The sequence below is a fragment of the Larus michahellis genome, chromosome 1, assembly GCF_964199755.1.
Source record: "Larus michahellis chromosome 1, bLarMic1.1, whole genome shotgun sequence".
NCBI lineage: Eukaryota > Metazoa > Chordata > Aves > Charadriiformes > Laridae > Larus > Larus michahellis.
Genome location: NC_133896.1, coordinates 202,272,011 through 202,286,834, shown reverse-complemented (window position 1 = coordinate 202,286,834; position 14,824 = coordinate 202,272,011). Strand labels below are relative to the sequence as shown.

The 14,824-nt window shown below is 48.8% G+C and overlaps 1 protein-coding gene across 2 annotated transcripts in view; it reads left to right on the top strand.

Moving 5' to 3' along the window:
* The first annotated feature begins 200 nt into the window (after positions 1–200).
* Positions 201–14,824, top strand: part of FGF9 (fibroblast growth factor 9) — a 30,684-nt gene continuing 16,060 nt past the window's right edge. The window contains exons 1-3 of one of the 2 annotated variants that reach the window (XM_074569356.1): positions 201–1,208; positions 1,449–1,712; positions 8,296–8,399. In XM_074569356.1, the coding sequence (XP_074425457.1) occupies positions 1,187–1,208; positions 1,449–1,712; positions 8,296–8,399 (390 nt within the window). In that variant the 5' untranslated portion in view covers positions 201–1,186. Of the gene's footprint in view, positions 1,713–8,295; positions 8,400–14,824 lie in introns of both variants that reach the window. The other variant, XM_074569365.1, reaches the window with a different exon arrangement.

Sequence of the window (14,824 nt, the reverse complement as noted above, 5' to 3'; positions counted from 1 at the left end):
AAGGGAAAAAATGCGGCGTGGGCGATAACGACGCCCCCCACCTTTTCCCCTCCCGGCTCCCAAACTTCCCGCGACCCCGCCGGTGGGAACGGAGTTCCAAGCCCCCGCTTGGGACAGCGGCAGCCCGGTTACCTGAGGCGGGGGCCGGGGCTGCGCTGCGGGGCGGCCGCGCCTCCGCCCCCCCTGCGGCGGGGCCGGGGCCGGGCCGGGCCGGGCCGGGCTGGCGGGGGGCTGCCCGCCCCGTTCCCCCCCCGCCAATGTCAAGGGGAGGGGGACTCGGGCGATGCGGGCATCTCCCGAGCACAGCCCGCTTCCCAGCCGCAGCGGGCGGGCTCGGTATATTTAGCATCGCGCCGCTTTTTTTTTTTTTTTCTCCCTTTTTTTTTTTTTTCCCTCCCCCAAAGTTTCGCCCACTTATTTATTTATTTGCCGGCGTGCGGCGCGCTGCCGCAGAGCAGTAAGAGCCGCTCCGCGCCGTGCCTGGCGCTGGAAGCGGCTCTGTATTGCAGCAGGTAGGGCTGAGCGCTAGGACCTCGGAGAATCCTTCCAGCAGCAATCAGGACTACCTTAAACCCAGCCCAATGCCTCTTCCTGCGCCACTCTGCGTGCTGGATGGAGATCCACAGTCAAGAGCTGCAGCTCAGTGCTGGAGTACAACATTTCACAGGGAGCCCTGCAGAAGCAACACCTGTTTCGAGCCAGCCAAGAAAGGCACAAGCACTTGTATGTTGCTGCTTTGCTTGTGGATCGTCAATAATCCTAAACCAGTGGACATCTGCTGAGCCTCCTGAGAATTCTGGATAATAGATTTGGACGTCAAAAGTTTTTTTTTTTTTACCTTTTTCTTTTTTCCTTTTTTTTTTTTTTTTTTGGATTTATCTCAGCCAACAACGTGAGATTTCCCCCCTCCCCCTTTGCAGGATTCATGCTGATGTATGCAGTCTGTTATAGAGTAAAAACAGCGCATGCCTTTCTGGAGTCAGAATCCATAAATCCTGACGTAGCCTGTGCATCTTAAAAAAAAATCCCTATAACGCCTAGGTATTTAAGTTGCTATGGTCATTCTTATCTTAAACCAAATGGAGAAACTACGGATTTTTTTCTTTATTACAGTTGGATGGGCTGAAGACCGTATTGCTTGCTAAGAGCTGGGGATATATGCATTTATATAGATATACACATCTATATGTTTATAAATATGTCAGTGTGTGAGTATAAAGTGGTGGTTTCGTAGACTAACTGGTTTGACCTTGAACCTGTACCAGTCAAAACAGAATATTACTTTTATTTATGCATTTAATGGATTGAAGAAAGAACATTTTCTCTGTAACTGCGCTAGGGAGGGGAGAGGAGTGGAATATACCTAATCTTATATCTCCTGGGTTTGGCACCATCATTATTGTTTATTCTTATTCTCTAAAAGCAGAATCTTCTGATGGCTCCCTTAGGTGAAGTTGGGAACTATTTCGGTGTGCAGGATGCAGTACCCTTTGGGAATGTGCCCGTTTTGCCGGTGGATAGTCCGGTTTTGTTAAGTGACCACCTGGGTCAGTCTGAGGCAGGTGGGCTACCCAGGGGGCCTGCGGTCACGGACTTGGACCATTTAAAGGGGATCCTCAGGCGGAGGCAGCTATACTGCAGGACTGGATTTCATTTAGAAATCTTCCCCAATGGTACTATCCAGGGAACCAGGCAAGACCACAGCAGATTTGGTAGGTATTATCCTTAACCCTTTAGTGGTCATGTGATGAAATAATGGGGCAGAACTGCGGGCGGGAGGTGGGGGGGGTGGGGGGTGCGAGGCGGGAGGGGAGGGGAGGGGGGTTTGTGCCGATGGCTGATCTGCCGAGGGAAAAAAAATGCATGTGTCCGGGACTGCAGATGGACACAAGCGGCACCACCGCAGCGGCCAGGAGCCCTCGCCGAAGTCGCCGGGTGTTCGGTAGCGACGTTTGTGTAGCCCCAAGTTCTGCTTCAGAGCAGACACGTACTGGGAGGTGGTGGTGGCGGTGGTGGAATTTTTGCTCGGGACGTTTCTGCTGAATGATTTGATTTCGCGAGTTTAAAGGGTTTTTAATCATTAACCACTACAATTTAAAATTCACCGAGTTTCCTGAAGGGAGTGGCTGTCGTCCTGTACGCAAATTAACGAGGGCTTTTCTTTCGTTTTCTCTGACGATTTACCTGCCCTCCTAACTGCCTGAATTGCAAACCCAGCCGATCGCGCTGCTCGGGGAGGGTTCCCAGGCAGCGGGGCTCGCCGCCCGCCCGGCCCCGCAGCCGCAGCCGCGGGGCGCTGCCGGTGCCCGGCGCCCGGGCAAGGAGGGAGCGCAGGTGGGGTCCCTCCTCACCCGCCTGCGCCCAAAACCTGCCTTTCCCCAGCTGTGTCGAGCTGGCAGGGAATTTGAAAGAGCATTCCCTGGATTTCATTTCCAGGGGACGCTATTTGTGACTCAGCAGCCGGGGGCTGGAGGGCTCATGGCTCCGGCCGCTCCGAAGAGCGTATGCCCGCACACACGCACAGGCGGGTCAAGTGGGCCTGGAGCTTCTTTGCTGCCAGGGAGACTGTTAAAGGCCCGGCAGATTGAATGTACCAAAGTAACTAAACCAGCCTGGATGAGCCGATTCTTTGGGGGTTTTTTTTGGTTGGTTTTTTTTTTTTTTTTTAAGGAGGGGTGAGGAAAATATGCCAGGTTAGCTCGCCACGCTCCCAGCTGTTGGAAGGAGTTAACTTGTGAGTGAACCAACCTGACAGCACTTAAATTCGCTCGTAAAAACAAAGTCCTGTGGTGATTTTTTTTTTCTTTCCTCTCTTCGTATTTTCATGCCAGATGTTGAACCATATCTAAACTGTATTTTATTGCTTTGTGAAGCTGTTTAGATAATACCGGTGTTGTAGGAGATGATCTCCAAAGGGCGCAGAAGGGAAGGGGCGGGGGGGGGGGGAGGGAAAGGGAGAGGGCTGAGGCTCGCACGGTCGCAGGTTTATCCTCCATCCCCCGCCAGCCGCTGCTCCCTGACACTCTCACGCTGCTTCCAGGCTCTGCCTCCCTCCCACGCCGCCCGCCCGGGGTCCCCGGGGGGGGAGGACACACACGGGGGACGGGGCGGGGGGGAGCGTCGCGGCTCTCCGGGGGGGCGCAACCTCCACCCTTGCTAGCGAGAAAAAGTGCGGAAAGTGTTTTTAGGCAGCCGCGCGGTGCGGGGACTGGGGGGAATTGTGCATCTAGGCATTTTCCTTGTCACCGGCAGCCGCCGTGCGAAGCTGCTGAACTACGGCCGCAGGTTCCCCCCTGCCCGCTGCGGGCACAGAGAGGCGGGCGCGGTGCGGGGCCGGCGGGGGGGTGCGGGGCGGTGCGGGCCGCCGGCAGGTGTAGGGCACCGGCAGCCGGGGCTGCGGGGGGCCGGCAGCCCGCGGGGCCCCGCCGCCCCCGGAGGAGGGCCGCCAGCTGTTCCCTTCGCAAGGCGGCGGTGACCACATTATTCGCGGCGTCTATTTTTAAAAATGGCTTTCCAGCCGCAGTTGTAGGAAGCTGACGATTCCGAGGGGCAGCTCTCCCAGCCCTTGCAGCGCCTGGGCTTTAAATAGATTTATTTTTTTTTTTCCCTTTTCGGTTTGATCGCCCGCTCGTCCCCAGGATGCACCCTTGCGATAACTCTTCTCCCATGGAGCGCACCGGTGATGCCCCTCCTCGGTCCGGGGTCGGGCAGACCGGGCACGGCAAAGCCATGGGATGCGCCAGCTTATTTGGGGGTGGGGAAGGGATCTCGGTGCTTTTGTATCGGTGCCGTGACATTGCTGTGGTGTTTGTCGGGAGGTTACAGAATAGCAGCTGCTATTAGGGTTTTGGTGATTGTAAAGTCTTCTGATGATCCTGGGAAGGTCTGCATCCCAACTCGGGAGCCGCCCGGGGGAGAGCGGGCTAACTTGGTCTCCTCTGAGCGTGTGAGGGAAAACCTGCCTCTGTGTGTGTGGATGTGGGGGGACGAGTCAGACGGAAGTTTTCCTCCAGGAATAAGGAGGACAAAGAGAAAACCCCGGGGGCTGCGCGTAAACTCCTCTCTGGGCTCTGCCCTGTGGGAATCCCCCTCCCCGCACACACACACACACGCACACACCTCTGGAGAGACATCAGATAAGAGTAATTCTTTTGTGATGCTATGTTGGATGTGTGCCTATTGCATACAATAAACCGAGCCATATTGTGTGTCTATACTCGCCCGGTTCTGGGAGCCCTGGCATTTCGCAATTCCTGCAGCAAGATGTCCATCTCTAAAATAAAAGCTCCCCGGGAGAGCCCGGCTCGGTCCCCCCACCTCCCCCCCTATAATGCGATCTCAGGTGATCAAAGCCTTATCTCTCCTGGGTGACAAAAGAATTTCTTTTTTTTGATGCAGTCTCCTTTAGTCTAGGGCATTTGCTAGACAGTGGAGTCATTGTAAATTCAGGAACTCTGTAACAGCGGAGAGGCGTGCCTCTGTGCGTCAGCACAAGTACTGCATGCACAGCATTAAAAAAATAGGAGCATGCAGGAAAAGGAAAAAAAAAAAAGCTTGTCAGCAGGTGACCTCCGCTCCCCGGGACCTGCTGCTACAAGGAACCGCTGCGTTCATCATCTGCGGGAGCCGCGCAGCCGCCCGCCCTCCCGCCTCCCCACCGCGCCCTGCCCGCTCCGGCGGCCGGGCTGGCGAGGCGGGTTCAGCGCCCGGGAGGGCGCGGGGGCCGGTTCCGGCGGGGGCGGGAAGGGGGCACCGGCGGCTGCCCGTCCCTTCTGCTGCTGGATCCGGGGGGCCGGCGCTGCTCGTTCCCCCCCGGTGCTGTCTCCGGGGGGAGCCGGCAAACCGGGGCGGGGGGGTTGTGTGGTGCATGGGGAGGGCTCTGTCCCCCGGGAGTGGGAATCGGCGGGCAGGTTTTAGCACCCCCCACAATCTCCCCCGCTATCGAGCGTTGCAGAGGGGAGGGGATGCGGGGGGCGGCTGGGGGTTAGGGGGGTGGGCAAGGGCGCTGTAAGAGCCTGAAACCGAAGCAGGGCCCTGCTGCCTCCTGGGGGGCTGTGGCTGTCTGCGCTCCCGTCTCTTAATTGGCATCATGTGGGGGAGCGGGCGGAGCGGTGACAGCTGCGACAGGCGGGACGCATCCCGGCGGAGCGCTCTGCTCAGCCGAGCGCCGCAGCCCCGGCCGGCGGGCGGGAGGGAGGCGTCAGGGGCCGGGGGACGCCAGGGAAGCCCTTGCCCTCGCCCCATCACCGAGCTTCTGAGCCACGAATGGCTCTGCTTTCCTCACCCTTCTGCTTGTCCCTGCGCGAATGATGGCTTGCTGAATACACGGCGGCACGGCCCCGGCGACCTGCGCTCCGCCTGCGGGTCCTGCGCCGCTTCCCTTCCCTCTGCTTCCCCGGGAACTCGTACAAAGAAGTGGCTGGCGGAGATGCTCGTTTACCGTATTCGTTGATGGTGTGTTGGGGTGCTAGGTGGAAGCTAAACTGCTTCAACCCAGCAATACAAAGAGAGCCTATATATAGCCAAAGACAAAAATGTGCAAGGGGTGGAACAGCAGCAACAAAAAGATGTGTAGTTGCAGAGATGTTCGTTGCTTAAAGCCAAGGCAAATGCTTCTGTGAGTCTATTCTTCACCAGAGCTAAACTAGGCGAAAGTTAAAATTTCACGTTGTGTGAAGGACCCACCTCCTCTCCCCTGTGAGCCTGGCAGCAGAGCAGGACTGGCCTTCACGGTCAGTGTCCTGGTGTCCTGCTGCCGTTCAGCAGGGTCAGAGTTGGATCATGTGGAAGAAGGCTGATACAGGTGTGTAAAGGAATAACTTTCCCCAAAACTTTCTCCCTAACCTCTTTGTGGAGGAGTGGGTCTTTGACTTGAAGTGGTTTCATTAAAGAAAATGTTCAATGTCTGTCAAGAAAATACTCAGCATCCCATGTACTGAGACTGTTATTTCCTCTTTCCTTGTCTTCTCTTCCCCATTTTTAGCTATAAATAGGGCCCTAGCTTTTAAATTTTGGCTCTGTCCTGATTTTTGTTTGGTCCAGCCTCATTTTGAAGAGGAATGTCTATTTTAATATCTGGTTCAGGTCCTAAGTACTATCTGTATATTATAGAAACTATACAGTGAAAATATTCACAGGAGTGTTGGGCCAAATCCTGCAATCCTTAAACTGGCAAGACTTGTGTAAGACTGCATGCTTGGCCCCAGATAATCTCTTGAAGGACTTAACAGCATGGCACATAAAAGTTGCTGTGAATAGGCTTTTGAATATTTCAAATGAAGAAGCCTCTCTTCTGATCTCAGATATGTGGATGCTCTATGCCAAGTACCTTAAATTCATCTTCTGCACTTACAATAGGATGTGACAGTGCTTTTTTGTTCTTTTGACGCACTGAGCAGCATGCACCCAAATATTTGAAATGAGGACAGCGATTAAAGTCCACATTTATACTGATGTGAAAGATGCCAGACTTACTAACTTAGCTATAGTATGGCATAATACACACTTAATGTAAGATTTAACCTCAGTTAAAATTGCTTGGTAATATGTATCAGGTAATATGATAGTTTGGTAAAAGCTTTACAGCAAAAGCCTGAGTAAGAAATCTGGAAGTATTGCATGTCCAGATATAATGGGAAGGTTTAAATTGTTTCAATGGATCAATTGTATTTGAGATACTAAAATATACCAGATAAACAGCATGCTACCCCTTTTTATTACTTAAAAAGTTTTTCCATAGTTAATAAATATTTCCTCCCAGTATTTTTTATTTGTGCGTATGTAGAGAATAATTTAAGACGCCCAGGCCTTAAAACAGGGTTATCAAAACAATAAGACTATGGTGTTTGTAGTGCTGAATAATATATAAGGTAATGATCAATAGTCCCTTACAGGGAATACATTTCATCTTTACATTAGCTTGGCTATAAATTTTCCCTATTGGCTTCAACTTGTGCTGTGTTAGATTTATGTGATTCATGCCTGTTATTGATTAGTGCACAACTATTTTGCAGGAGATGCCAAATTAATTGTTCAAAAAATCCATGAAAGTGCTTTTTTATTGGCCACGTGAGGCTCGACACATACTATACTGTTATTTTATTATTTAATGTAAATACAATTTCCAATAGGCTTTAAAAATAGTTACATGAAGTGCTTAGACATGAAAATTCACCCAATATATTGAAAATGCTACTCTGTGCTTTATTTTGGGGCTCAGAAAGTAGCATAATGCAGCAGCGTGCAAGTGAACGGTGCTGGGTTACTCCTGTGAGATCATTACAGTCTTACACGAGTGCTCCCAAAGAGGAAGCAATTTCCATTTTTAACACAAGACTTCTAGGTTTATGCGAGGTTTGGCTGGTAGCATCCTCATTGAAGAGGTAAGCACTTTGCAGGGAAGGCTGCCAAAAATAACCCCAACCCCTCAGAACCAGACGAGCTGATATTTGATACGGATCTTTGCTGTACCGTGCCCGTTGATGCTGATCCTGGGAGCTTTACAGAAGCAGTGCTTCTCTGCAAAATGTTCGTATTTCTAGGGCACAAATGTCTGTGTGAGCTTGCTGTTATGTGCACAGGAAGACGGAATCAATTACACCCTATTACTTAGCTTTAGGATATTTTCATTTTCAAATTTGAGATGAGTAAGAAATAACACATAGGACAGAAGCGTTAATATCTAGACAGAAATGTGTGAGACACTGGACTATACTAATGATTTTCATTTCTTGAGCTTCTGGAAGATCATACTGTGAGTAAATCTTTCCCCATATTCCTGATTCATTGACGCCTGGAAGCAGATCTTCTGCTTCCATGTGTAACATTGTTTTCATCTCACAATTCAGATTCAAGTGTGGTTTTTCCAAATTTATTTTGTGAGAGAAATTTCTTAAGTTCTTTAATACTGTACCGCTAATTTTGGCAAACTGAAAACTTGGTTTTTTTTTTTTCTTTGAATGTTTGAATATTTTCTTTGAATATTTGTTGTGCAAATCGGAATATGACCGAGCTTTAGATTTGTGTTTAGAAATGACAAGGAAGATTGAGAGCGATCTTTTAATTTGGTATGTTAATGCTGTCTGCAATGCATCATTCTAGCAGCAACTTCACTGTTGAAGTATTGTACTTTAAGATATATTCATTTGTTCCTCACCTTCCTCTAAACAACTCTGGAAATGGAAAAGCACCTTTGAAAATAGTTGCCTGTTGCTCAGGAATCAGTCACATCTGAAAAAAAACCACCTTTCAATGGAAACAATATGTACATTGTTTGTTTTTTCCTGCATTTTATAGGTATACTGGAATTTATCAGTATAGCAGTGGGCTTGGTCAGCATCCGAGGAGTCGACAGTGGACTCTACCTTGGAATGAATGAGAAAGGGGAACTGTACGGCTCGGTAAGTTCCCACTTGCCTTGGGCAGTCATGATCCTTAATGTTCTGTGGGAAAAATACTTGCTAGCTCCTACAAGCCCCTGTTGCACTGTTTCTGCTTTAAATATCTTGCAGTCGAATTGGAAACAAGACCCTATGGGTGCTATAACGAATACAGGAGAGGGAAAAGGTGACAAAATCAGGAATCGGTAATAATGCAGACGGAAAATTTAGATACAAGCAATGGAGATTGATGGCCAGAGGTGGTCACTGAAGGCTAAAGGATGTACTGTAGGATTTGTAAAGCCTTTCCTTTCAGGAGAGACACAAAATGAGACAAAGTTGCTGCCTTTTGTGCGTAGGCAGAGAGCTTTCTAGGAATTGACAAAAGAAAGTAGAGGAGGAGGTAAATGGTGGCATATGTGGATAAGGAAATGAGACACAGGAGCGGATAACAGTTATAAAAGGTACAGGAATGAGGGCAAGAGGCTTGGTGGTCTTATCCTGAAGGTTCATCTGGTGCCCTCTGCGGCATGGCAGCAGCAGTGAGTAACGGGTGTGAGGGAGGGGTAAAACTTGGTATTTCAGATGTGGGAGTTAGGCTGGCAAACCAGCCTGCCTGCAGCTGGTGGGTGACCGTCCTCGGCAACATGGGCTGTCTTGCAGCAGAGGACTCTGTGTGTGTGTGTGCGCGCACATGATGTGGCCCTTACCTGGGAATACTTCAGACATCTGGTGGACACTGGGGTTCACATGCTGGGTAGATTGCGGGCAGGGTACCTGAGATAGAGCAGGTAACTCCCCATATAGTAGAAGGCAACCTCTTCTAGCAGTAAAGTATCAACCTCCAAAGGTGACAAGGTCTAGAGAAGGAGTGGTCTCTGAGGAAGAGGATGGCAGGTTTGAAGGGAAAGCAAATGTCTGATGTGAAGAGAGGCTGTGTATTCACTGGGGTTCGTTAGAAGCATGGAGGAGAGGATGGCAGTAATCAACCGCTGGCATAAACGTTGCAAAGAGAGACACTCAAAAAGGAGTTAAAGTGATAGCGTGTGGCTTTGGGTGTAGCTGAAAATACCTGTGTCAGGGGGGAGTAATGGTGACTGGGAAAAGGGTGAGGAGGGAAGTGAGTGGGACAACAGTGAGAGTGGGAGGAAACGTGAGAAGACGGTGGTGAGTGTGCAGGTGAAAACAGGAGAGTAAGAGGGAAGTCTGCCTTCCCAATACAGGATCCATGGAGGAGTGCGAGGAAGCAAGACTGGGAAGGTTCAGTGGAAGTGTTTTTCTGGGGGAGGTCCAGGTTCACTGAACCCTTTCTAGTAACATTTTGTGTGAGAGAGGGAAGGTAAAGAGGGGAAGGTGACTATCTTCTGAGTAAAGAGCAGGCTAGGTGAGGAAGCCAGAAGGTACAGATCACGACAGTGTATGTGGGAGGCAGAAAAAAGAGGTGGTAGAATGAGGGGCAAGGCTGAGATGGACAATACATCAACGTGGAGGAGAACGGGAGATACAGAGATGGTGAGAAACAGTGAGTGGGAAAGGCCAAAGGAAAGGATTTTAGCATAAATGGCAATACTGGGAGGAAAAGGTTGGAAGGATGGCGAGGAAGAGAGAAAGGGAAGGGATGCAATGACAGGTGTAAACAACTTGCCTGTGAGGAGTGAGTAAGTTGTTGTAAGTCCCAGTACTTGCGCAGCTGATGTATGATGTACAGAACTGGGCAAGTCATGAGTACTTTTATGGTTCAGTTAAGCAGCAAAAAGGCAGAACAACAACAATAATATGAATCAGTAATGTTGGTAATCATCAGTAAAAGTAATCGTTTAAACAGATAAACATAGTGAATCAGTTACTCTACACTTCAGATATTCAGGAAAAGAAAATGTGGTTATTGATAATGCATAGACTTGGGAACGCAAATGTTACATCACTTTTCTGTGCAATTTATATGTTGTGTTTGCAATATGTTTGACTGTCAGAGTGAATTTCTCAAAACATTCTTTGCTGAAGAAATATGCACAAGAAATTCTTTGTAAATTACTAAGCTCGCTGCGTTGATAAAATAGTTGAACAGCAGTTCTAAAGAAGCCTGCTTTCCTGGGGGTTTGTGTCTCACAGTCCAAGACATGGGTCTCCCTGACCTTCTGTCCCTTCAGTAACACAAATTCCCTGGCCTTTTGTGTTTCTTGCATGGAAAAAGAGACGGTGTTATCTGTCCATGCTCACTGGATTGTCAGTTTGCAGGGATTACATAGCTCACCACTCCCAAGTGGGACGTGCAAATGATTTCTCTTCTTTACCCTGCCTCTGATTAGTCGCAAAACTGATAGGAACTTAATTTTCTTGAAGACCTTTGCCTCCTGATTGAAACCGGTTGAAAAGCTAAGGAAGGACGGACAGGCAGGCAGATGGATGTACAGTATAATTGGATAACCTCTTTTCCCTAAGAAATGACACTAAAAATATGAAGCCATCCATAATGGAGAACTGGCAATCTATAGGGCCAGAATGCGAAGTTCAGGTTAAAATCTGATGGATGATATGGCTTACTGTCAGCCTCCAGAGATGGCACATACTAAAGAGTGATGGTAATTGAATTACATTACTTCCAATGAAATACAGCCTCTAATGGCTACTCAGTGTGATGATGCTTTAAAGCCTTGTCAACACTAGCAATCCTAGTGCCTATATTTCAGCAACTGTCAGCTCTGGTAGAAACACTGAGATAAGCAGGACTCAGAACAGATTTTTGTGTAGAATTGGCTGGGCATTTTTAAGTGACAGCATTTTGCTTTTGGTTAAAAAAGCACAATTAATCGAAAATGAAGTTCTCTGTTGGGAATAAATGTCACAATTTGAACCAGAAGTCAGTCATAATCCATCACAGAATTATCTTTCTGGTGAAAGAGAAGATCAGTTTAACTGAAATTAGTTTTGAGGCTGATACGTGACAGACCGAGGTTCAAGTTTTTCACCTGAATTAAACGGGGTGGTCACTGGAGTTGGACTGTTCTGTAGCACCAGGAGGTTGTCCTTGCATTGCCTGTGCTGGAAGGTGGGTCCCTCTGTCTTGGTTTCTTCACTCAGGGCTGTGAATAGCATTGTCTTTGTCATGGAGCAGGTACGCTTATGAGGCTGCAAATGTGTTTTCTAAGGTGGGAAAACTGTTTCCCACACACAACTGAATAGCAACCTAAGAAATACCTGGTCCTGCTCTGCATCAGCATTGTGGACCGAAGCAGGCATATTTCTGCAAGCATCAGTACTGCAGCACTGCCGGAATAGATGCCCCGTGTCTATGACAGTATTGTATTTATATTCAAATTACTGCATGAAAAATACATTAGGTGTGAATCAAATCAGTGACCTAAAAGACTTATATCCTTCTAAATTTGTGTTTGAAACATTTGGCACAGGAAGATCTTTCCCAGCGTATTTGTGGTGCCACTGGAGATGGGACATATGGTGAAGCAGAGCAGCCAGGATGGGTGATCGCTGCCAATTTTCATGAAAGGCAACGGTAAAGGCAGTTTCAGTGTATCTTGATCCAGACATGTTCCTCTTGGCCTTCTCAACGTGCTGCTTTCCTCCTGGATTAGCTGCCTGACAAACACTCTTCCCAACTTGCCACTATTACAGGGAGCAGCTCCCACTGCATCTTCGGGTTAAAAAAGCCCAGTGACGCTCATGCTGCTCTCAGGCAGCAACGTATAGCATAGGGTGGCTGTTCTGAAGTTCCTCCTCATCCCACAGATTTAGCTAGGGAAAGCTGAAGATATATGTGTGTGGTACTGTGGAGAAGCCAGTGGTAGCTACGTAGCGATGACTTGGAGGCTGGTGAGTGACAGCAGCTTTCCCTTCCGTCTTGCTCTGTTCCTGCTCTCCCTTTACCTTGGTTTCCCCTTGCAGCCTGCAGCTATGACTCATCGTGTTTCACAGCAGCTACTGTGCTTGTCACTGGAGAGGAGCAAAAATCCAAACTACAGACAGGTCCCGAAGGGTGTTAAGATGAGACACGAAGACCTTATTCCTTCCCAAGCGCTAAACGGCTCTTGCCAACACTTCTGGCAAGAGTGTTAGCAAATGTGTCTTAGCTGTGCTCCTCAGTGCCATGCTGAGGGAGACCTTTCTGATCAGTTGTATGACCTTCATGCCTTCATGGGCTGTCCCCACCCTCATGCTGCCCTGCATCTCTGCCCTTGGGAATATCAACAGTTGGCACCCACACGGCAGGCAGTGACGAGCAGCCACACCATGGGGTGCCCATCATTCCCACCCCAGGCTGTCATCTGAGTCAGTCCAGTGCTACCTTGAGCACAGCAGGACCATGGGACACCCTCACCTCAGCTGCCCTCACTGTTCCCGGCTCTCCTGCAGCAGAGAGGTGTGCTACATTCCACTGCTGGCATCCCTGCCCCACATATCTCCCATCGGCACGGACCTGCCCCACTCCTCAGGCTAGCTATAAGAAAGAAATTTTTCATGATGAGGGTGGTGAATCACTGGAACAGATTGTCCAGAGAGGTTGTAGCTGCCTCATTCCTGGAAACATTCAAGGTCAGGTCAGACGGGGCTTTCAGCAACCTGATCTAGTTGAACATCTCCCTGCTAATTGCAGGGTAGTTGGACTAGATGACATTTAAAGGTCCCTTCCAACACAAGCCATTCTATGACTCTATGAAATGTTGGTGTCTTCATTGTTCCTTGCGTCCTTGGCAGGTGGCAAAAGGCAGTTCAGGTTGGATGCTCAGGAGGAAAATTGGGAATTGGAAGATCTGGAGCAGCTACAAGGGGAGCTGTGCAGGGGTTGGAGGAAGGCAGGAGGGAGATGGTGGAGTTGTTGAGGAAGGGGGAGAGGGCTAGGAGTGTTTGGAAGGAGAGAGGCTGGAAGAGAGAAGGGCTTCGTGTGCCCACAGAGCAGCCGGGACAGAGCTGAAGAGGGAAGATCTGGAGCCAGGGAGGGAGGCTCCTCACCTCTGGGTTTCAGACTTACAGGGTGTGTGCAGCAAAGAGAGGTTTAGGACTGCTTATAACAGGGTAATAAATTGCTGTCCTTCAAAGAATTACCTGAAAGGTTGTTTGTCCCAATGTTTTTGGGACACTAAACTTGCCTTTTGCTCCTAAAACTAGCGGGGAGAGGTTGAGGGAGGAGGGAGAGAGACTGATGTCCTTGAAGAAACATGTTTTCCCAGTAAGTGTGTGGGGAGGTGACGATATGCCTCTTTATTGTCCCAGCAGGGCTGCACCTGCAGTGTTTTGTGCTTTTGTTTGGGTCTCCGCAGTCCTGCAAGGACTATGCAGCTATAAAGATGAGAGAACAGAATTTTTTTGAGGAAAAAGGGACAACTTTTTGTAGCTTACTGAAAATTGCTTGGTGTAGGTAAGGATTTGTTTTGCTGTATTCTAAAAATATCTTTTATGTTTCCGTGCAAATAAGGGAAGGGAATTGCTCAGCCCTTCAAATGGTAGGTCAAGGTGCACGGAAGCAATGTGAAGAAAAAAACCAGGTTGAAGGTGCATGTTGGGAACAGCATTTGGGTCAAATATGTGGTCATTGCAGATATCTGAGAATAGGATACCTAAATAGATTACCCTGCAGTATCATTCACACTTTCCTGTTAGTGTTAAACACCTCCAATCTAAAGGAATTCCATAGGCTTCAGATTGATTTTTTTTTTTTTTTTAATAATCTGTATTATCTGTCCGTCAGTGTACATGCAGGCGTCTGTGGTTGAGGTGAGCCTGGAAACAGGAAAGTTGCAGCCCAGAACAATTTCTGGAGGGAGAATTAAATGCAATTTCTGTGAGTGAAGGCGCAGACTTCTGGGATGAGAGTGGTCAAATCCCAGGAGGAGTAATGGCTATGGTGGCAGGCCTAACACCCTGCTGTTGTGTGTAAAATAATAATGTGCCTTTTGCTCAATGGTACCAATGGTAGGAAGGCAGAGGGCAGTTGCTGGGGTGGCTGAGTTGTGAGGAGCAGTCAGGCTTTCCACATGAGCAGCATTGCTCTGAAAAACCTTGCATTCCCCCGATAAAAACCCCACTGGTGTCTTTTAGCAGTAACAGCAACTTGCATCTTCCTGAGTAAATCCACTTTAAGCAGAAAAGTTGCAAGAAGCAGGCCTGGAACTAATTTGAAAGGGCAAATTTTGCGATCTGAAGAGAACCAGTTCATAAAAGTACTTATGGCTCTGAATGTGAAGGAAACTCAAAACTTTGTCAGAGATATGGAAATCCTGTGGAAATGGTACCCCAGCAAGGGTGAAACCACCAGGAAGGACTTGTAGTCTAATGGGTTGTGGGTGCTTGGCAGAGGGTCTGCAAGGAATGGGAGAAGGGCAGGTTGCAGAAGAGCACGTGTCTTAGCGGCGTAGAAGCACGGGGATAAAATGGAAATTGCTGCAATGAAGCTGACTGGGGCCCTGAAATGTATACTAAAATATAAGGCA